The sequence below is a fragment of the Gopherus evgoodei genome, unplaced genomic scaffold (assembly GCF_007399415.2).
Source record: "Gopherus evgoodei ecotype Sinaloan lineage unplaced genomic scaffold, rGopEvg1_v1.p scaffold_49_arrow_ctg1, whole genome shotgun sequence".
Lineage (NCBI taxonomy): Eukaryota > Metazoa > Chordata > Testudines > Testudinidae > Gopherus > Gopherus evgoodei.
In genome coordinates this window covers 720,643-736,096 of record NW_022060070.1, presented here as the reverse complement: position 1 = coordinate 736,096, position 15,454 = coordinate 720,643, and the positions used below count along the sequence as shown (strand labels likewise).

General features: G+C 60.2%; 1 protein-coding gene across 4 annotated transcripts in view; it reads right to left on the bottom strand.

The window, feature by feature from the left end:
• Nucleotides 1-15,454, bottom strand: part of TRIM3 (tripartite motif containing 3) — a 53,445-nt gene that overhangs the window by 22,641 nt on the left and 15,350 nt on the right. For all 4 annotated transcript variants that reach the window (XM_030546780.1, XM_030546781.1, XM_030546782.1 and 1 more), the window contains exons 2-7: nt 15,037-15,274; nt 10,130-10,281; nt 9,521-9,701; nt 7,772-8,495; nt 1,717-1,820; nt 1,476-1,643 (exon numbers count right to left, since the gene is read on the bottom strand). In XM_030546780.1, coding sequence (XP_030402640.1) covers nt 1,476-1,643; nt 1,717-1,820; nt 7,772-8,495; nt 9,521-9,701; nt 10,130-10,281; nt 15,037-15,274 — 1,567 coding nt within the window. The remainder of the gene's footprint in view (nt 1-1,475; nt 1,644-1,716; nt 1,821-7,771; nt 8,496-9,520; nt 9,702-10,129; nt 10,282-15,036; nt 15,275-15,454) is intronic.

Below are 15,454 nucleotides of genomic sequence, written 5' to 3'. Positions count from 1 at the left end.
CTAACTCAGACCCCATCATTTTATACGTATAGTTGGGATTATAAAAACAACGAGTCCTTGTGGCACTTTACAGACTAACAAATTTATTTGGGCATAAGCTTTCGTGTGCTAGAACCCACTTCATCAGACGCATGCAGTGGGAAATACAGTAGCAGGTATATGCACACAGTACATGAAAAGATAGGAGTTGCCTTACCAAGTGGGGGGTCAGTGCTAACGAGCCAATTCAATTAAAGTTGGAAGTTGGCTGTTCTCAACAGTTGACAAGAAAGGGTGGAAATCAGTTTTGTGGGGTTAATGAGGCTAATGTAATCAGGGTGGCCCATTTCAAACAGTTGACAAGAAGGTGGGAGTATTTAGCTGGGGGAAATTAGTTTTTGTAATAACAACAAGGAGTCTTTGTGGCACCTTAGAGACTAACAAATTGATTTAGTTTTTGTATTGATTAGTTGGGATTATGTTTTCCAACGTGCATTACTTCGCACTTCTCAACCCTGAATTTCATCTGCCATTTTGTTGCCCACTCACCCAGTTTTGTGGGATCTCTTTGTAGCTCTTCGCAGTCTGCTTTGGTCTTAACTATCTTGAGCAGTTTAGTATCATCTGCAAACTTTGCCACCTCACTGTTTACCCCTTTCTCCACATCATTTAGGAATAAGTTAAATAGGACTGGGCCCCGTACAGACCCCTGGGGGACACCACAATTTACCTCTCTCCATTCTGAAAACTGACCATTTATCCCTACCCTCTAATTCCCTGTCTTTTAACCAGTTACCAATCCGTGTCTGACAATTCTGCTCTCTACTATAGTTTCAACCAGTTTGCCCGGTACTGAAGTCAGGCTGTAATGGCCAGGGGCACCTCTGGAGCCCTTTTTAAATATTGGCATCACATTAGCTAACTTCCAGTCATCTGGTACAGAAGCGGATTTAAACGATAGGTAACAGACCACAGTTAGCAGTTCTGCAATTTCACATCTGAGTTCCTTCAGAACTCTTGGGTGAATCCCATCTGGGCCACGCATCATGGTCCATGGACATGCATCCGACGAAGTGGGTATTCACCCACGAAAGCTCATGCTCCAAAACGTCTGTTAGTCTAGAAGGTGCCACAGGATGCTTTGCTGCCCATCTGGGCCTGTGACTTGTTACTGTTTAGTGTATCAATTTGTTCCCAAACCTCCACTAATGACCCCTCAGTCTGGGACAGTTCCTCAGATTTGCCCTCCTGCTCAGCTCCTGGTTCAGGGGGCCCTAGTGGCAGAGTTCCACAGGCCAGTTGCGAAGCGGGGTTTCGAACTGTTTCCTTTGCCCCAGAATACATATGCTCCCTGTCAGGGTCTCCCCTTCATGCCAGGGGAAGGGAGACACCCAAACCCACCTTCTCTGCCCCAGGCAGGTCTTTCTCTCCCTTGATCACGTCCCCTGTGGGCACTAACCAGCCCGCCTGGTCACGCCTCTGCCCTGCCCTCTCACCTTGAACTTGCCCTCGGGGGAGAAGATGCTGACCCAGCGGTTGTCGTAGTCAGCGATGATGATGTCCCCGTTCATGTCGACCGTGACGCCGGTAGGGCGCTGAAGCTGCCCAGGGGAGCGGCCCCGCATGCCGAAGCGCAGCCGGAACTGACCCTCGTTGGAGAAGACCTAGCGGGGGCAGAGCAGGGCAGTCAGTGCGGGGGAAGCTGGGGTGTAAGGGCAGGAGCCGACGAGTCCCTACCTGCACACACTGGTTATTGCTGTCAGCCACGACGATGCGACCAGAGCTGGAGGTGGAGATGCCCTGCAGGTTGGTGAATTCCCCCTTCTCCCGGCCTCGGCTTCCTACAGGCAGAGCACAGGGTGAGGGTGTGATGTTATTGATATAAACTGGGACCATATAGAACGTGGGTTGCAACCAAGGTCCTGTAGTGACACCAAATCCTATGTAAAGGGGGTCATATAAGGTGTCTAAGACCAAGTTATGAGTTACTGGTTAGTATTATGCTGTCTGTGTGTCTGTATCATTTTGTAGTTGAAGTTATAAGGATTGGCTCTATACTGTTTATATTTCAAACTTGTGCTGTGTTACTGGGAGAGATCCCAGACAAGTGGGTGTTAGCTCTGCTTAGCCTGCCTGACGGCCCATCAAGGACCATCAGCTACACAAATTGACCCATTGAGAGGAGGCAGATACGCCTTGTGACTCAGCAGGGTGTGCAGAAACTGGCCCATGTGACTCCAAACTCCATTTTGCTGTAATTTTCCACAGTAAGAACAAAGAAGTGTTCTTACACCTGGAAGAGCCTATATAAGGCTGATGCCTCATCTCCATCTGGTCTTCAGTCCTGCTTCCTACCTCTGGAGGGACTTTGCTACAAGCTGAAGCTCTACACAAGGGACTGATGACCCATCCCAGCGGGGGATGCTCCAGAGACTTGATTTAAACCTGCAGTTTACTCCATCACTGCTACAATCCTGAACTAAGAACTTTGCCATCACTGTATGGAATTGATTCCATTTAACCAATTCTGGCTCTCATCTCTATCTTTTTCCCTTTATGAATAAACCTTTAGATTTTAGATTCTAAAGGATTGGCAACAGCGTGATTTGTGGGTAAGATCTGATGTGTATATTGACCTGGGTCTGGGACTTGGTCCTTTGGGATCGAGAGAACCTTTTTCTTTTACTGGGGTGTTGGTTTTCATAACCTTTCAGCCCCAGGACAAGTGGAACTGGTGTTGATACTGGAAGACTGGAGTGTCTAAGGAAATTGCTTGTGTGACTTGTGGTTGGCCAGTGGGGTAAAACCGAAGCCATTTTTGTCTGGCTGGTTTGGTGCCTTAGAGGTGGAAAAACCCCAGCCTAGGGCTGTGACTGCCCTGTTTGAGCAATTAGTCCTGAATTGGCACTCTCAGTTGGGTCCCTCTAGAACTGCAGAGGGGCTTCAGCCGGGGCAACCAGGCAGGAGGGGTACATGGAGCAGGCACAGAATCACAGCAGGGTAGGACCAGAGGGACTCGAGAGGTCAGCTAGCCTAGTCCCCTGCATTCAGGGAAGGACCATCCCTGACAGGTGTTTGTCTAACCTCCCTGGGCAATTTATTCCAGTGCTTAGCCACCCAGACAGGAAGCTTTTCCTAACGTCCAACCTAAACCACCCTTGCTGCAATTTAAGCCCATTGCTTCTCATCCTGTCCTCAGAGATTAACAAGAACAATTCTACTCCCTCCTCCTTGGAGCAACCTTTTTCATAGAATCATAGAATGTCAAGGACTTCAGCAAGTATCTAGTCCAATCCCCTGCTCAAAGCAGGACCAATCCCCAGACAGATTTTTGCCCCAGATCCCAAGTGGCCCCCTCAAGGATTGAACTCACAACCCTGGGTTTAGCAGGCCAATGCTCAAACCACTGAGCTATACCTGAAAACTGCTATCAGGTCCCCTCTCAGTCTTCTCTTCTCCAGACTAAACAAACCCAATTTTTCATCTTCCCCCATAGGTCATGTTTTCTAGACCTTTCATCATTTTTGTTGCTCTTTGGACTTTCTCCAATTTGTCCACATCTTTCCTGAAATGTGTCGCCCAGAATTGGACACAATACTCCAGCTAAGGCCTAGTCAGAGGCAGAAGAATTACTTCTCGTGTCTTGCTTACAACACTCCTGCTAATGCATACCAGAATGATGTTCACTTTTGTTGCACCAGTGTTACACTATTTAGCTTGTGATCCACTCTGACCCCCAGATCCCTTTCCGCAGTGCTCCTCCCTAGGCAGTCATTTCCCATTTGGATGTGTGCAACTGATTGTTCCTTCCTAAGGGGAGTCCTTTGTATTTGTCCTTATTGAATTTCATCCTACGTACTTCAGACCATTTCTCCAGTTTGTCCACAAAGGCTGTAAGTGCACTCCCTACCCCAGCATCCAAATCACTAATGAGGAATCGAACAGCACCAGACCCAGGACAGACCCCAGCGGACCCCACTCGATGTGCTGTCACATTCCCCAGGGTACAATCTGGATATGTCCTTCCAGCTCGGAGTACGGCTTCCAAGAAGTTGCGCACTTCACCTCACAGGTGGTTTATCTAAGCACTTCTCCCTAGTTTACTTATGAGAAGGCCATTGAGACAGTAAGAAAAGCCTCACTAAAGCCGAGATAGGTCACATCTCCCGTAGCCCCACAGCCATAAGGCTTGTTATCCTGTCAGAGAAGGTTGGTTTGACACGATTTGTTCTTGGCTAATCCAGGTTGACTGTTCCTTATCGCCTTATTCTCTTCTAGATGCTTACAAACCAATTATTTGCTCCGTTTACCTCTCCGGGTCCTGAGGTTAAGCTGACTTGTCTGTAATTCACTGGGTCATTCCCCTTTTTATAGATAGGTCCTGATGTGATGGACTGTGCTGGCTGGCTGGAGCCCGGGCCCACAGAGAGGCCCAGAAGACACGTGCCCAGACATCTGGCACCTAGCACCCAACGCTCAGGGATGGGCCCCCCTCGACAGGCAGCCAGCCGGTGTGACCAGCTGGACAGCAAAGGCAGAGGAGGGGACGGGGGGTGTTAAGGATGGGTGGCACAAGGACACGCTCCTGGAGGGGATTACAGAGGGGCCGGGGGGCTCTGGGCTCTGTTTCGACCTGGCACTAACCCAGGACTCTCTGCGCTGGGTCCAGACCCCCAGGTACCCCCCTGCTGTTCCCACAGGCAGAGTCACTGCAGAGTCAGGCCGGAGGGTGCCTGGCTCCCCTTGAATACAAGTCTCCCGCTGGGGTCCCACCAGAGGCACTCGCTGAGGGGGCTCCCGGCATATCGTGGGGTCTGGGGGCTCCGAGGGTCAGCCCCTGGGGGAGGAGCCAAGGGGCTGACCCCAGCGAGTGTGATCAGGAGGGGGCTGACGCCCTGCAGGGGTCTGCTAGCAGCTGTCCTGGAGCTGGCACAGGGCACTGGCCTGTGGATCCCTGACAACTATATTTGACCATTTCCAGTTTCTGGGATCTCTCCGGTCCTCCAGAAGATCTCCAAGCTCCTGGCCATTGATTCGGAGATCTCTTTAGCCGGCTCCTGGAGTGTTCTAGGGTGAGTTTCATAGGGCCCTGACGACTGGAAGACATTTAACCTGTCTACAATCTTATGTTGCTTTTTGCCTATCCTCAGAGCTAGCCTGGGCTCCTGCCACATTCACACTGAGGCTGGCTATGTTCACCATCTGACCACTGCTAAGGTGTGACCATAAGAGCAGCCACAATGGGTCAGACCGAGGGTCCATTGTAACATTCTGAGTGTGATATAATATCACAATGAAAGGTGACAGGGCCAGGAAGAGTTAATTACCTCAGACTGACCTGACCCAGGGCCGAACTTTAGAAACTGTTTAGGAAGATCTGTAAATGAACAGAGCTTTGAAATGCAGCCGCATTGTTAGAGGTAGAAGGGGAGGTGTTTGCTCAGGTCTTGGGATGTCAGCAAACAAGTCTTGTCTATCGCTATGGCTTTGATTCAAAGATCAAAAAAGGAATATTAACATTTAGGAAGATACTTGAGTGAAATAGTATTATTGTCTATGTGTCTCTTTGAAGGTTGTGGTAACCTGTATCTGAACTGTTTAATGGATAAATTACTCTGTGCTAATTGGCAGGATGTTCAGGAGAAGGAGTTAAGCCTATTGTTTTCTCAGGGCAAAAGGCTGCTGGAAATGTATAAGAAGCCTGGGACATGATCCTGCTTCATCTCAGATCTGCTTTGGGTTTCAAGAAGGGGAAACCTTAAGCCATAAGGATTGAGATCCCCAGTCACTGACTGGAGCCACCCTGAATATGGACATTGGACTATAACCTCTGGACTATTTCTAAAAGGACTTTTGGCAACTACAAGCTCATCTCTGCCATGTATCTGAACCTCAAGAACTGACTTCAAGTCTGTATGTGTATTAATCTTTTAACCAACTCTCTCTCTCTTTTCTTTTGTAATAAATTTTAGCTTAGTTAATAAGAATTGGCTATAGCATGTATTTTGGGTAAGATCTAGGTTATAATTGGACCTGGGTATGTGGCTGATCCTCTGGGATTGGAAGAACCTTTTCTTTTATATGATGAAGTAAGATTTTCAGGAATCATCATCATATCTGACAGGTGTGTCTGGACGGAGTCCTGAGGCTGGGCACTTTAAGGGAACTGCATTGTTTGGACTTCTAAGTAACCAGTGAGGTGCTATACAAGCTGTTTTGTGCTGGTTGGTAAATCTAAGTATTGGAATAACCACCAGCGTTTGGGGTTTGTCTGCCCCGTTTTGTTTGCAGTTCACCCTGATTGAGTGACCTCACCTGGCTCCCACGGGCAGCACCGTCACACCATCTAGCTCAGTATCCTGTCTACCAACAGTGGCCAATGCCAGGGGCCCCCGAGGGAATGAACAGAACAGGGAATCGCCAAGTGATCCATCCCCAGTCACCCATTCCCAGCTTCTGGCAAACAGAGGGTAGGTACACCATCCCTGCACATCCTGGCTGATAGCCATTGATGGACCTATCCTCCACGAATTTATCTAGTTCTTTGTTGAACCTTGTTATAGTCTTGGCCTTCACAACATCCTCTGGCAAGGAGTTCCATAGGTTGATTGTGTGTTGTGTGAAAAAATACTTCCTTTTGTATGTGTTACACCTGCTGCCTATTAATGTCATTTGGTGACCCCTAGTTCTTGCGTTATGAGGAGGAATAAATAACACTTCCTTATTGACTTTCTCCACACCAGCCATGATTTTACAGACCTCTGTCATATCCCCCCTCAGTCGTCTCTTTTCCAAGTTGAACAGTTCCGGTCTTATTAATCTCTCCTCATATGGAAGCTGTTCCATACCCCTCATCATTTTTGTTGCCTTTTTGAGATGGGGTGACCACTCGTAGCCTGGCAGCTGCTGGCCGGGTCCCCTCGTGTGCAAGGAGCAGCTGGGGGGGGCGGGTTGGTGCAGCCCAGGTGACCTGCTGGACCCCGAAAGGGACAAAGGACAGAGGAGGGCAATGGCTGTGATGGAGGCCAGGCAGCTGGAAGCGAGTCAGTCTCCTGGTTGGGGACTCAGGGGCGAGGGCCCAGTGCTCTCGCCCCCCCATGGACTTTGCCGAACGTCCCTGATCTCGGTGCTGCCAAGCTCTGTTCTACACTAGGCTCCCCACGATAATAACCCGTCTGTGTCACACGCAGGCTGGGAGTCACGGCTGGCTGCAGCGTGGTGGGCAGGACCCTTTGGGGGTGAGGCTCCCCCAGGGGTCCCACCCAGGGAGACTTGCTGTGGGGAGCTCATGAGGTGACCGGGGGCTGAACGCTCCGAGGTCAGACCCAGGAAGTGCCGAAGTGGAGCAGGATCCTTGCCCTGGGACAGGTGCCCTGAGGGGAGATGCTGCCCCAGAGTCCTGCTTGGTGTCACGCCGAGCGGGGCCGGGGCAGACCCTGGAGGTGCCGAAGCGGAGCAGGGTCCTTGCCCTGGGACAGGTACCCTGAGGGGAGACGCTGCCCCAGAGTCCTGCTTGGTGTCACGCCGAGCGGGGCCGGGGCAGACCCTGGAGGTGCCGAAGCGGAGCAGGGTCCTTGCCCTGGGACAGGTACCCTGAGGGGAGACGCTGCTCCAGAGGCCTGCCTGGCGTCACTCCGAGCGGGGCCGGGGCAGACCCTGGCCATTTCTGGGAAGGCTGAGGCGGCCCAACGAGTTCTGTGGCCCCTGCAGGACCCTCTCCTCTCCAAGCCCCCTACTCTCAATGGCCCCAGGCCCCCCCAACTTCCTCTCACTTCCCGGCCCCCGCGCTCACCTACGCGGAAGATGAGCTCGTCCTCGATGGGGTTCTCCTTCTTCTTGCCGCTGCCGTACATGCTGGAGGGGCGCCGCACGGCCTTCTGCCGGATGTGCCCGCTGCTGGGGGACTTGACGCGGCGCTTGACGTCGTCGGGCGAGGGAGGCATGTCGCAGGCCTTGAGGGCCTTGGTGCGGAAGGGGCTGCCCCTGATGGGCTGCCCATAGAGCAGGATGGAGAGCAGGAAGTCGCCCTCCTGCCGCGGCGTGTACACCAGCTCATAGGTGCCGTTCTTGTTGTCCAGCACCTCGACCTCGGCCCGGCTGCCATCGGGCGCCGTCACCTGGGCCTGCAGGCTGGCGCTGCCGCTGCGCACCAACTCGCCGTCCTTGTCCTTGGTGGTGATGGTGAGGGAGGAGGGCTGCCCCACCACCGCGTGCCGCAGCCCCTCGCCTGTGGCCACCGTCTTATGGGCGATGGCGCTGGTGGTGATGAGCACGCCCAGGTTGAGGATGGACTTGCGGACGCCGTCCGTCTCCACCACGAAGTCCAGCTGGTCGTTCTCCTGCGGCTGCTCGGGGAACTCCTGGCTGGCCAGGGCGCTGAGCCGCTCACTCATCTGCTTCTTCACCAGCAGCACCTCCGTCTCCGTGCCGTGGTGCAGTGCCTGCTCCGTGAACGTGCAGCTGCTCAGGATGTTCTCCTGGCCCTGCCGCAGGGCGTCCAGCTGGGCCTGCAGCACCTGGGGAAGGAGGACATCAGCCAGAGGGCAGGGGCAGCTGGGGGGCAGGGCAGTCAGTGGGGCAGGGGCGGGGCTGGGGGACAGGGGTGGGGCTGGGCTCGGGGGTGGGGTCAGCCAGCTGGGCACAGGTGGGGTTGGGGGGCAGGGTCAGCTTGAGAGGCATTTGTGGGGCTGGGGGGCAGGGCGGGGTCAGCCAGCAGGGCATGGGCAAGGCAGAGCCAGGTGGATGCCCAGCTACAAAAAGCTCAGAGGGAAAATGCTACTCCCCCTGGGGCTGCAGGGCCATGTAGGGGATGGGGGACAGCATTGACCCTCTGAGCTTTTTGTAGCTGGGCATCCCCCTGGCCCTGCCTTGCCTATTGCCAGGCCTGGGGGGGCACACTTCCTTGTACTTGTCTCGCAGTTTGCTCTGCATGGCAGGGTCTATGGGGTGCATGTGCACGGAGCACTGGAGGTGCTGGGTGGGTCAGGCAGGTCTGGAGGGGGTGGGGGGCTGTGACAGAATGGGAATTTTTCATAATATTTTAGATAAATATTGCGTGCCTCGGTTTCCGCTGGGTTGGACGTGGGTCACTAGGTGGGGAAAGGTGGTTGGCAGAGACCCAGGGATTGGCTGTGACTGTGCCTGGCTGCCTGGGGCCCACGGCCATGGGGAGCCCCATAAGACAACAGCCCCTCCAACTGCCCGGATATCTAGCACCGACCAACTAACATCCAGGGATGGGCCCCGCTCTGCAGGGAGCCAGCCGGCGCGACAAGCCGGAGAGCGAGGGGCGGGGAGGGGCACTGTGAAGTGGGGGGCTGCAGGGCTGCTGTTCCCGCGGGCGGAGTCACTGCAGAGTCAGGCCGGGGGGTGCCTGGCTCCCTTTGGATACAAGTCTCCCGCCGGGGTCCCACCAGGGGCACTCGCTGAGCGGCAGGGGCTGGGGGCTCCGAGGGTCAGTCTGGGGGTGGGGGAGAGGGGCTGACCCCGGCCAGATCAGGGCACAGGGAGAGGCCGGGGCCGGGGCCGGGGCCGGGGTTACCTTCTGCTTGGCGCTGCAGGTGGCCTCCAGGTCACGCACGAGCAGCCCCTTGCGCTGCTGCAGGGCCTGCTCCAGCTCCGCGAAGGAGCCGCTGATCTCGCCCACGGCGGCGTTCTTCCGCTCCGTGAGCTGCTTGCTGATCTCGGTCACCAGCCCGATGGCAGCCGTCAGCTGGGGCAGCCTGCGGGGGGCAGGGCCGTCACCCGGGGGGTGGGGCGTCCTCCGCCAGCCCCCACCCTCCCAGACGTCAGCTGGGGCAGCCTGCGGGGGGCAGGGCCGTCACCCGGGGGGTGGGGCGTCCTCCGCCAGCCCCCACCCTCCCAGACGTCAGCTGGGGCAGCCTGCGGGGGGCAGGGCCGTCACCCGGGGGGGGTGTCCTCCCGCAGCTCCCACGGGGCAGCCCCTCCCCCCAACCCCCACCCTCCCAGATGTCAGCTAGGGCAGCCTGCGGGGGGCAGGGCCGTCAGCCGGGGGAAGCCCCCCCCCCAGCTCCCACAGGGCAGCCCCTCTCCACAGCCCCCACCCTCCCAGACGTCAGCTGGGGCAGCCAGAAGGGGGGCAGCTCCTTAGCACCACAGCCCCTTCCCGCTCCCCCCGGGGGGCCTGTACCGGCTCTTGATGGCGTCGAGCTGCTGCTGCAGCGAGGCCTTGTGGTGCTCCACCACGTTGCGCAGCGGCACGGTGACGTGCTCCCGGTGCTCGCCCTCCGTGCACTCGTGGCACATGGCCGTTTCGCACGACTCGCAGTAGAACTCCATCACCTGGGGGCGAGGAGCGGGGCGGTCAGGGGCTGCCACTCCCCCGTGGCTGCAGGGCCCCCAGCCCTGGCTGCCCAGGTCCGGGGGGGGGAGGCAGCTGGCACCAGCCCAGAAAGCCCCCCTCACTCTGTCACTCAGCTCCCTGAAAACCGGGTTCACCTTGGCCAAGCCCTTTCTCCCAGGGGCACCCACCTCCCCAGGAAACGGGGTCACTCTGGTCCTCTCCCCCCAGGGCTCCTGTCCAGGCCAGGGGCACCCACCTCCCCAGGAAACGGGGTCACTCTGGTCCTCTCCCCCCAGGGCTCCTGTCCAGGCCAGGGGCACCCACCTCCCCAGGAAACGGGGTCACTCTGGTCCTCTCCACCCCAGGGCTCCTGTCCAGGCCAGGGGCACCCACCTCCCCAGGAAACGGGGTCACTCTGGTCCTCTCCCCCCAGGACTCCTGTCCAGGCCAGGGGCACCCACCTCCCCAGGAAACGGGGTCACCCTGGTCCTCTCCACCCCAGGGCTCCTGTCCAGGCCAGGGGCACCCACCTCCCCAGGAAACGGGGTCACTGTGGTCCTCTCCCCCCAGGACTCCTGTCCAGGCCAGGGGCACCCACCTCCCCAGGAAACAGGGTCACTCTGGTCCTCTCCACCCCAGGGCTCCTGTCCAGGCCAGGGGCACCCACCTCCCCAGGAAACGGGGTCACTCTGGTCCTCTCCACCCCGGGGCTCCTGTCCAGGCCAGGGGCACCCACCTCCCCAGGAAACGGGGTCACTCTGGTCCTCTCCACCCCGGGGCTCCTGTCCAGGCCAGGGGCACCCACCTCCCCAGGAAACGGGGTCACTCTGGTCCTCTCCACCCCGGGGCTCCTGTCCAGGCCAGGGGCACCCACCTCCCCAGGAAACGGGGTCACTCTGGTCCTCTCCCCCCAGGGCTCCTGTCCAGGCCAGGGGCACCCACCTCCCCAGGAAACGGGGTCACTCTGGTCCTCTCCCCCCAGGACTCCTGTCCAGGCCAGGGGCACCCACCTCCCCAGGAAACGGGGTCACTCTGGTCCTCTCCACCCCAGGGCTCCTGTCCAGGCCAGGGGCACCCACCTCCCCAGGAAACGGGGTCACTCTGGTCCTCTCCCCCCAGGACTCCTGTCCAGGCCAGGGGCACCCACCTCCCCAGGAAACGGGGTCACCCTGGTCCTCTCCACCCCAGGGCTCCTGTCCAGGCCAGGGGCACCCACCTCCCCAGGAAACGGGGTCACTGTGGTCCTCTCCCCCCAGGACTCCTGTCCAGGCCAGGGGCACCCACCTCCCCAGGAAACAGGGTCACTCTGGTCCTCTCCACCCCGGGGCTCCTGTCCAGGCCAGGGGCACCCACCTCCCCAGGAAACGGGGTCACTGTGGTCCTCTCCCCCCAGGACTCCTGTCCAGGCCAGGGGCACCCACCTCCCCAGGAAACGGGGTCACTCTGGTCCTCTCCACCCCAGGGCTCCTGTCCAGGCCAGGGGCACCCACCTCCCCAGGAAACGGGGTCACTCTGGTCCTCTCCCCCCAGGACTCCTGTCCAGGCCAGGGGCACCCCCCTCCCCAGGAAACGGGGTCACCCTGCTCCTCTCCCCCCGGTGCTCCTGTCCATGCCAGGGGCACCCACCTCCCCAGGAAACGGGGTCACTCTGGTCCTCTCCACCCCAGGGCTCCTGTCCAGGCCAGGGGCACCCACCTCCCCAGGAAACGGGGTCACTCTGGTCCTCTCCCCCCAGGGCTCCTGTCCAGGCCAGGGGCACCCACCGCCCCAGGAAACGGGGTCACTCTGGTCCTCTCCCCCCAGGGCTCCTGTCCAGGCCAGGGGCACCCACCTCCCCAGGAAACGGGGTCACTCTGGTCCTCTCCCCCCAGGGCTCCTGTCCAGGCCAGGGGCACCCACCTCCCCAGGAAACGGGGTCACTCTGGTCCTCTCCCCCCAGGGCTCCTGTCCAGGCCAGGGGCACCCACCTCCCCAGGAAACGGGGTCACTCTGGTCCTCTCCACCCCAGGGCTCCTGTCCAGGCCAGGGGCACCCACCTCCCCAGGAAACGGGGTCACTCTGGTCCTCTCCCCTCTGGGGCTCCTGTCCAGGCCAGGGGCACCCACCTCCCCAGGAAACGGGGTCACCCTGGTCCTCTCTCCCCACCCCCGGGGCTCCTGTCCAGGCCAGGGGCACCCACCTCCCCAGGAAACGGGGTCACTCTGGTCCTCTCCCCCCAGGGCTCCTGTCCAGGCCAGGGGCACCCACCTCCCCAGGAAACGGGGTCACCCTGGTCCTCTCCCCCCCGGGGCTCCGGTCCAGGCCAGGGGCACCCACCTCCCCAGGAAACGGGGTCACTCTGGTCCTCTCCACCCAGGGCTCCTGTCCAGGCCAGGGGCACCCACCTCCCCAGGAAACGGGGTCACACTGGTCCTCTCACCCCAGGCTCCTGCCAGGCCACGGGCACCCACCTCCCCAGGAAACGGGTCACTCTGGTCCTCTCCACCCAGGGCTCCTTCCAGCCCAGGGGCACCCCCCCCCCAGAAACGGGGTCACTCTGGTCTCTCCCCCCAGGACTCCTGTCCAGGCCAGGGGCACCCACCTCCCCAGGAAACGGTCACTGTGTTCCTCTCCCCCGGACTCCTGCCAGGCCAGGGGCACCCACCGCCCAGGGAACGGGGTCACTCTGTGGTCCTCTCCACCCAGGGGCCCTCCTGTCCCAGAGCAGGGGCACCCACCCCTCCCCAGAAACGGGGTCACTCAGGTCCTCTCCACCCCGGAGCCTCCTGTCCAGGCCAGGGGCACCCACCTCCCCAGGAAACGGGGTCACTCTGGTCCTCTCCCCCCAGGACTCCTGTCCAGGCCAGGGGCACCCACCTCCCCAGGAAACGGGGTCACTGTGGTCCTCTCCCCCCAGGACTCCTGTCCAGGCCAGGGGCACCCACCTCCCCAGGAAACGGGGTCACTCTGGTCCTCTCCACCCCGGGGCTCCTGTCCAGGCCAGGGGCACCCACCTCCCCAGGAAACGGGGTCACTGTGGTCCTCTCCCCCCAGGACTCCTGTCCAGGCCAGGGGCACCCACCTCCCCAGGAAATGGGGTCACCCTGGTCCTCTCCACCCCAGGGCTCCTGTCCAGGCCAGGGGCACCCACCTCCCCAGGAAACGGGGTCACTGTGGTCCTCTCCCCCCAGGACTCCTGTCCAGGCCAGGGGCACCCACCTCCCCAGGAAACGGGGTCACTCTGGTCCTCTCCACCCCGGGGCTCCTGTCCAGGCCAGGGGCACCCACCTCCCCAGGAAACGGGGTCACTGTGGTCCTCTCCCCCCAGGACTCCTGTCCAGGCCAGGGGCACCCACCTCCCCAGGAAACAGGGTCACTCTGGTCCTCTCCACCCCGGGCTCCTGTCCAGGCCAGGGGCACCCACCTCCCCAGGAAACGGGGTCACTCTGGTCCTCTCCACCCCGGGGCTCCTGTCCAGGCCAGGGGCACCCACCTCCCCAGGAAACGGGGTCACTGTGGTCCTCTCCCCCCAGGACTCCTGTCCAGGCCAGGGGCACCCACCTCCCCAGGAACAGGGTCACTCTGGTCCTCTCCACCCCGGGGCTCCTGTCCAGGCCAGGGGCACCCACCTCCCCAGGAAACGGGGTCACTGTGGTCCTCTCCACCCCAGGGCTCCTGTCCAGGCCAGGGGCACCCACCTCCCCAGGAAACGGGGTCACCCTGGTCCTCTCCACCCCAGGGCTCCTGTCCAGGCCAGGGGCACCCACCTCCCCAGGAAACGGGGTCACCCTGGTCCTCTCCCCCCGGTGCTCCTGTCCATGCCAGGGGCACCCACCTCCCCAGGAAACGGGGTCACTCTGGTCCTCTCCCCCCGGTGCTCCTGTCCAGGCCAGGGGCACCCACCTCCCCAGGAAACGGGGTCACTGTGGTCCTCTCCCTCCAGGACTCCTGTCCAGGCCAGGGGCACCCACCTCCCCAGGAAACAGGGTCACTCTGGTCCTCTCCACCCCGGGGCTCCTGTCCAGGCCAGGGGCACCCACCTCCCCAGGAAACGGGGTCACTGTGGTCCTCTCCCCCCAGGACTCCTGTCCAGGCCAGGGGCACCCACCTCCCCAGGAAATGGGGTCACCCTGGTCCTCTCCACCCCAGGGCTCCTGTCCAGGCCAGGGGCACCCACCTCCCCAGGAAACGGGGTCACTGTGGTCCTCTCCCCCCAGGACTCCTGTCCAGGCCAGGGGCACCCACCTCCCCAGGAAACGGGGTCACTCTGGTCCTCTCCACCCCGGGGCTCCTGTCCAGGCCAGGGGCACCCACCTCCCCAGGAAACGGGGTCACCCTGGTCCTCTCCACCCCAGGGCTCCTGTCCAGGCCAGGGGCACCCACCTCCCCAGGAAACGGGGTCACCCTGCTCCTCTCCCCCCGGTGCTCCTGTCCATGCCAGGGGCACCCACCTCCCCAGGAAACGGGGTCACTCTGGTCCTCTCCCCCCGGTGCTCCTGTCCATGCCAGGGGCACCCACCTCCCTAGGAAACGGGGTCACTCTGGTCCTCTCCCCCCCAGGGCTCCTGTCCATGCCAGGGGCACCCACCTCCCCAGGAGATGGGGTCACCCTGGTCCTCTCCCCCCTGGGGCTCCTCTCCAGAAATGGAGTCACCCTGGTCCTCTCTCCCCCCCCCCAGGGCTCCTGTCCAGGCCAAGGCCACCCACCTCCCCAGGAAATGGGGTCACCCTGGTCCTCTCCCCCGGGGGCTCCTGTCCAGGCCAGGGGCACCCACCTTGCCCTCGTGGTTGGGGCAGGAGAGCGGCTGGCCAGTGACGGCGCTGACGGGGTCCAGCGCGGCGGCGTCCGGGCGGCTGCTGCCCTCGGGGGAGCGCTGCAGCACCTCCATGAGGTTGGTGATGAAGAAGTTGCTCTGCAGCGCGGCCACGCCCTGCTCGGGCAGGATGGAGGTCTGGCGGCACACGGGGCAGGACAGGGTGAGGCTCTGGGGCGGGATATAGTTCTGGAGACACCTGGGGCAGAGCGGGCAGAACGGGAGGGTCAGGATTCCTAGCACGCTGGGGAGGCACGGGCCGGGGCGGGCTGCCAGGGTGCCCGGCTGGGCCGGCACCGAACAAGCAGAGCCTATGGTGGGGGAGACGTCGGGATGGACCAGACAGACAGTCAGGCGGGGAGGGGGGAGATCCGGACAG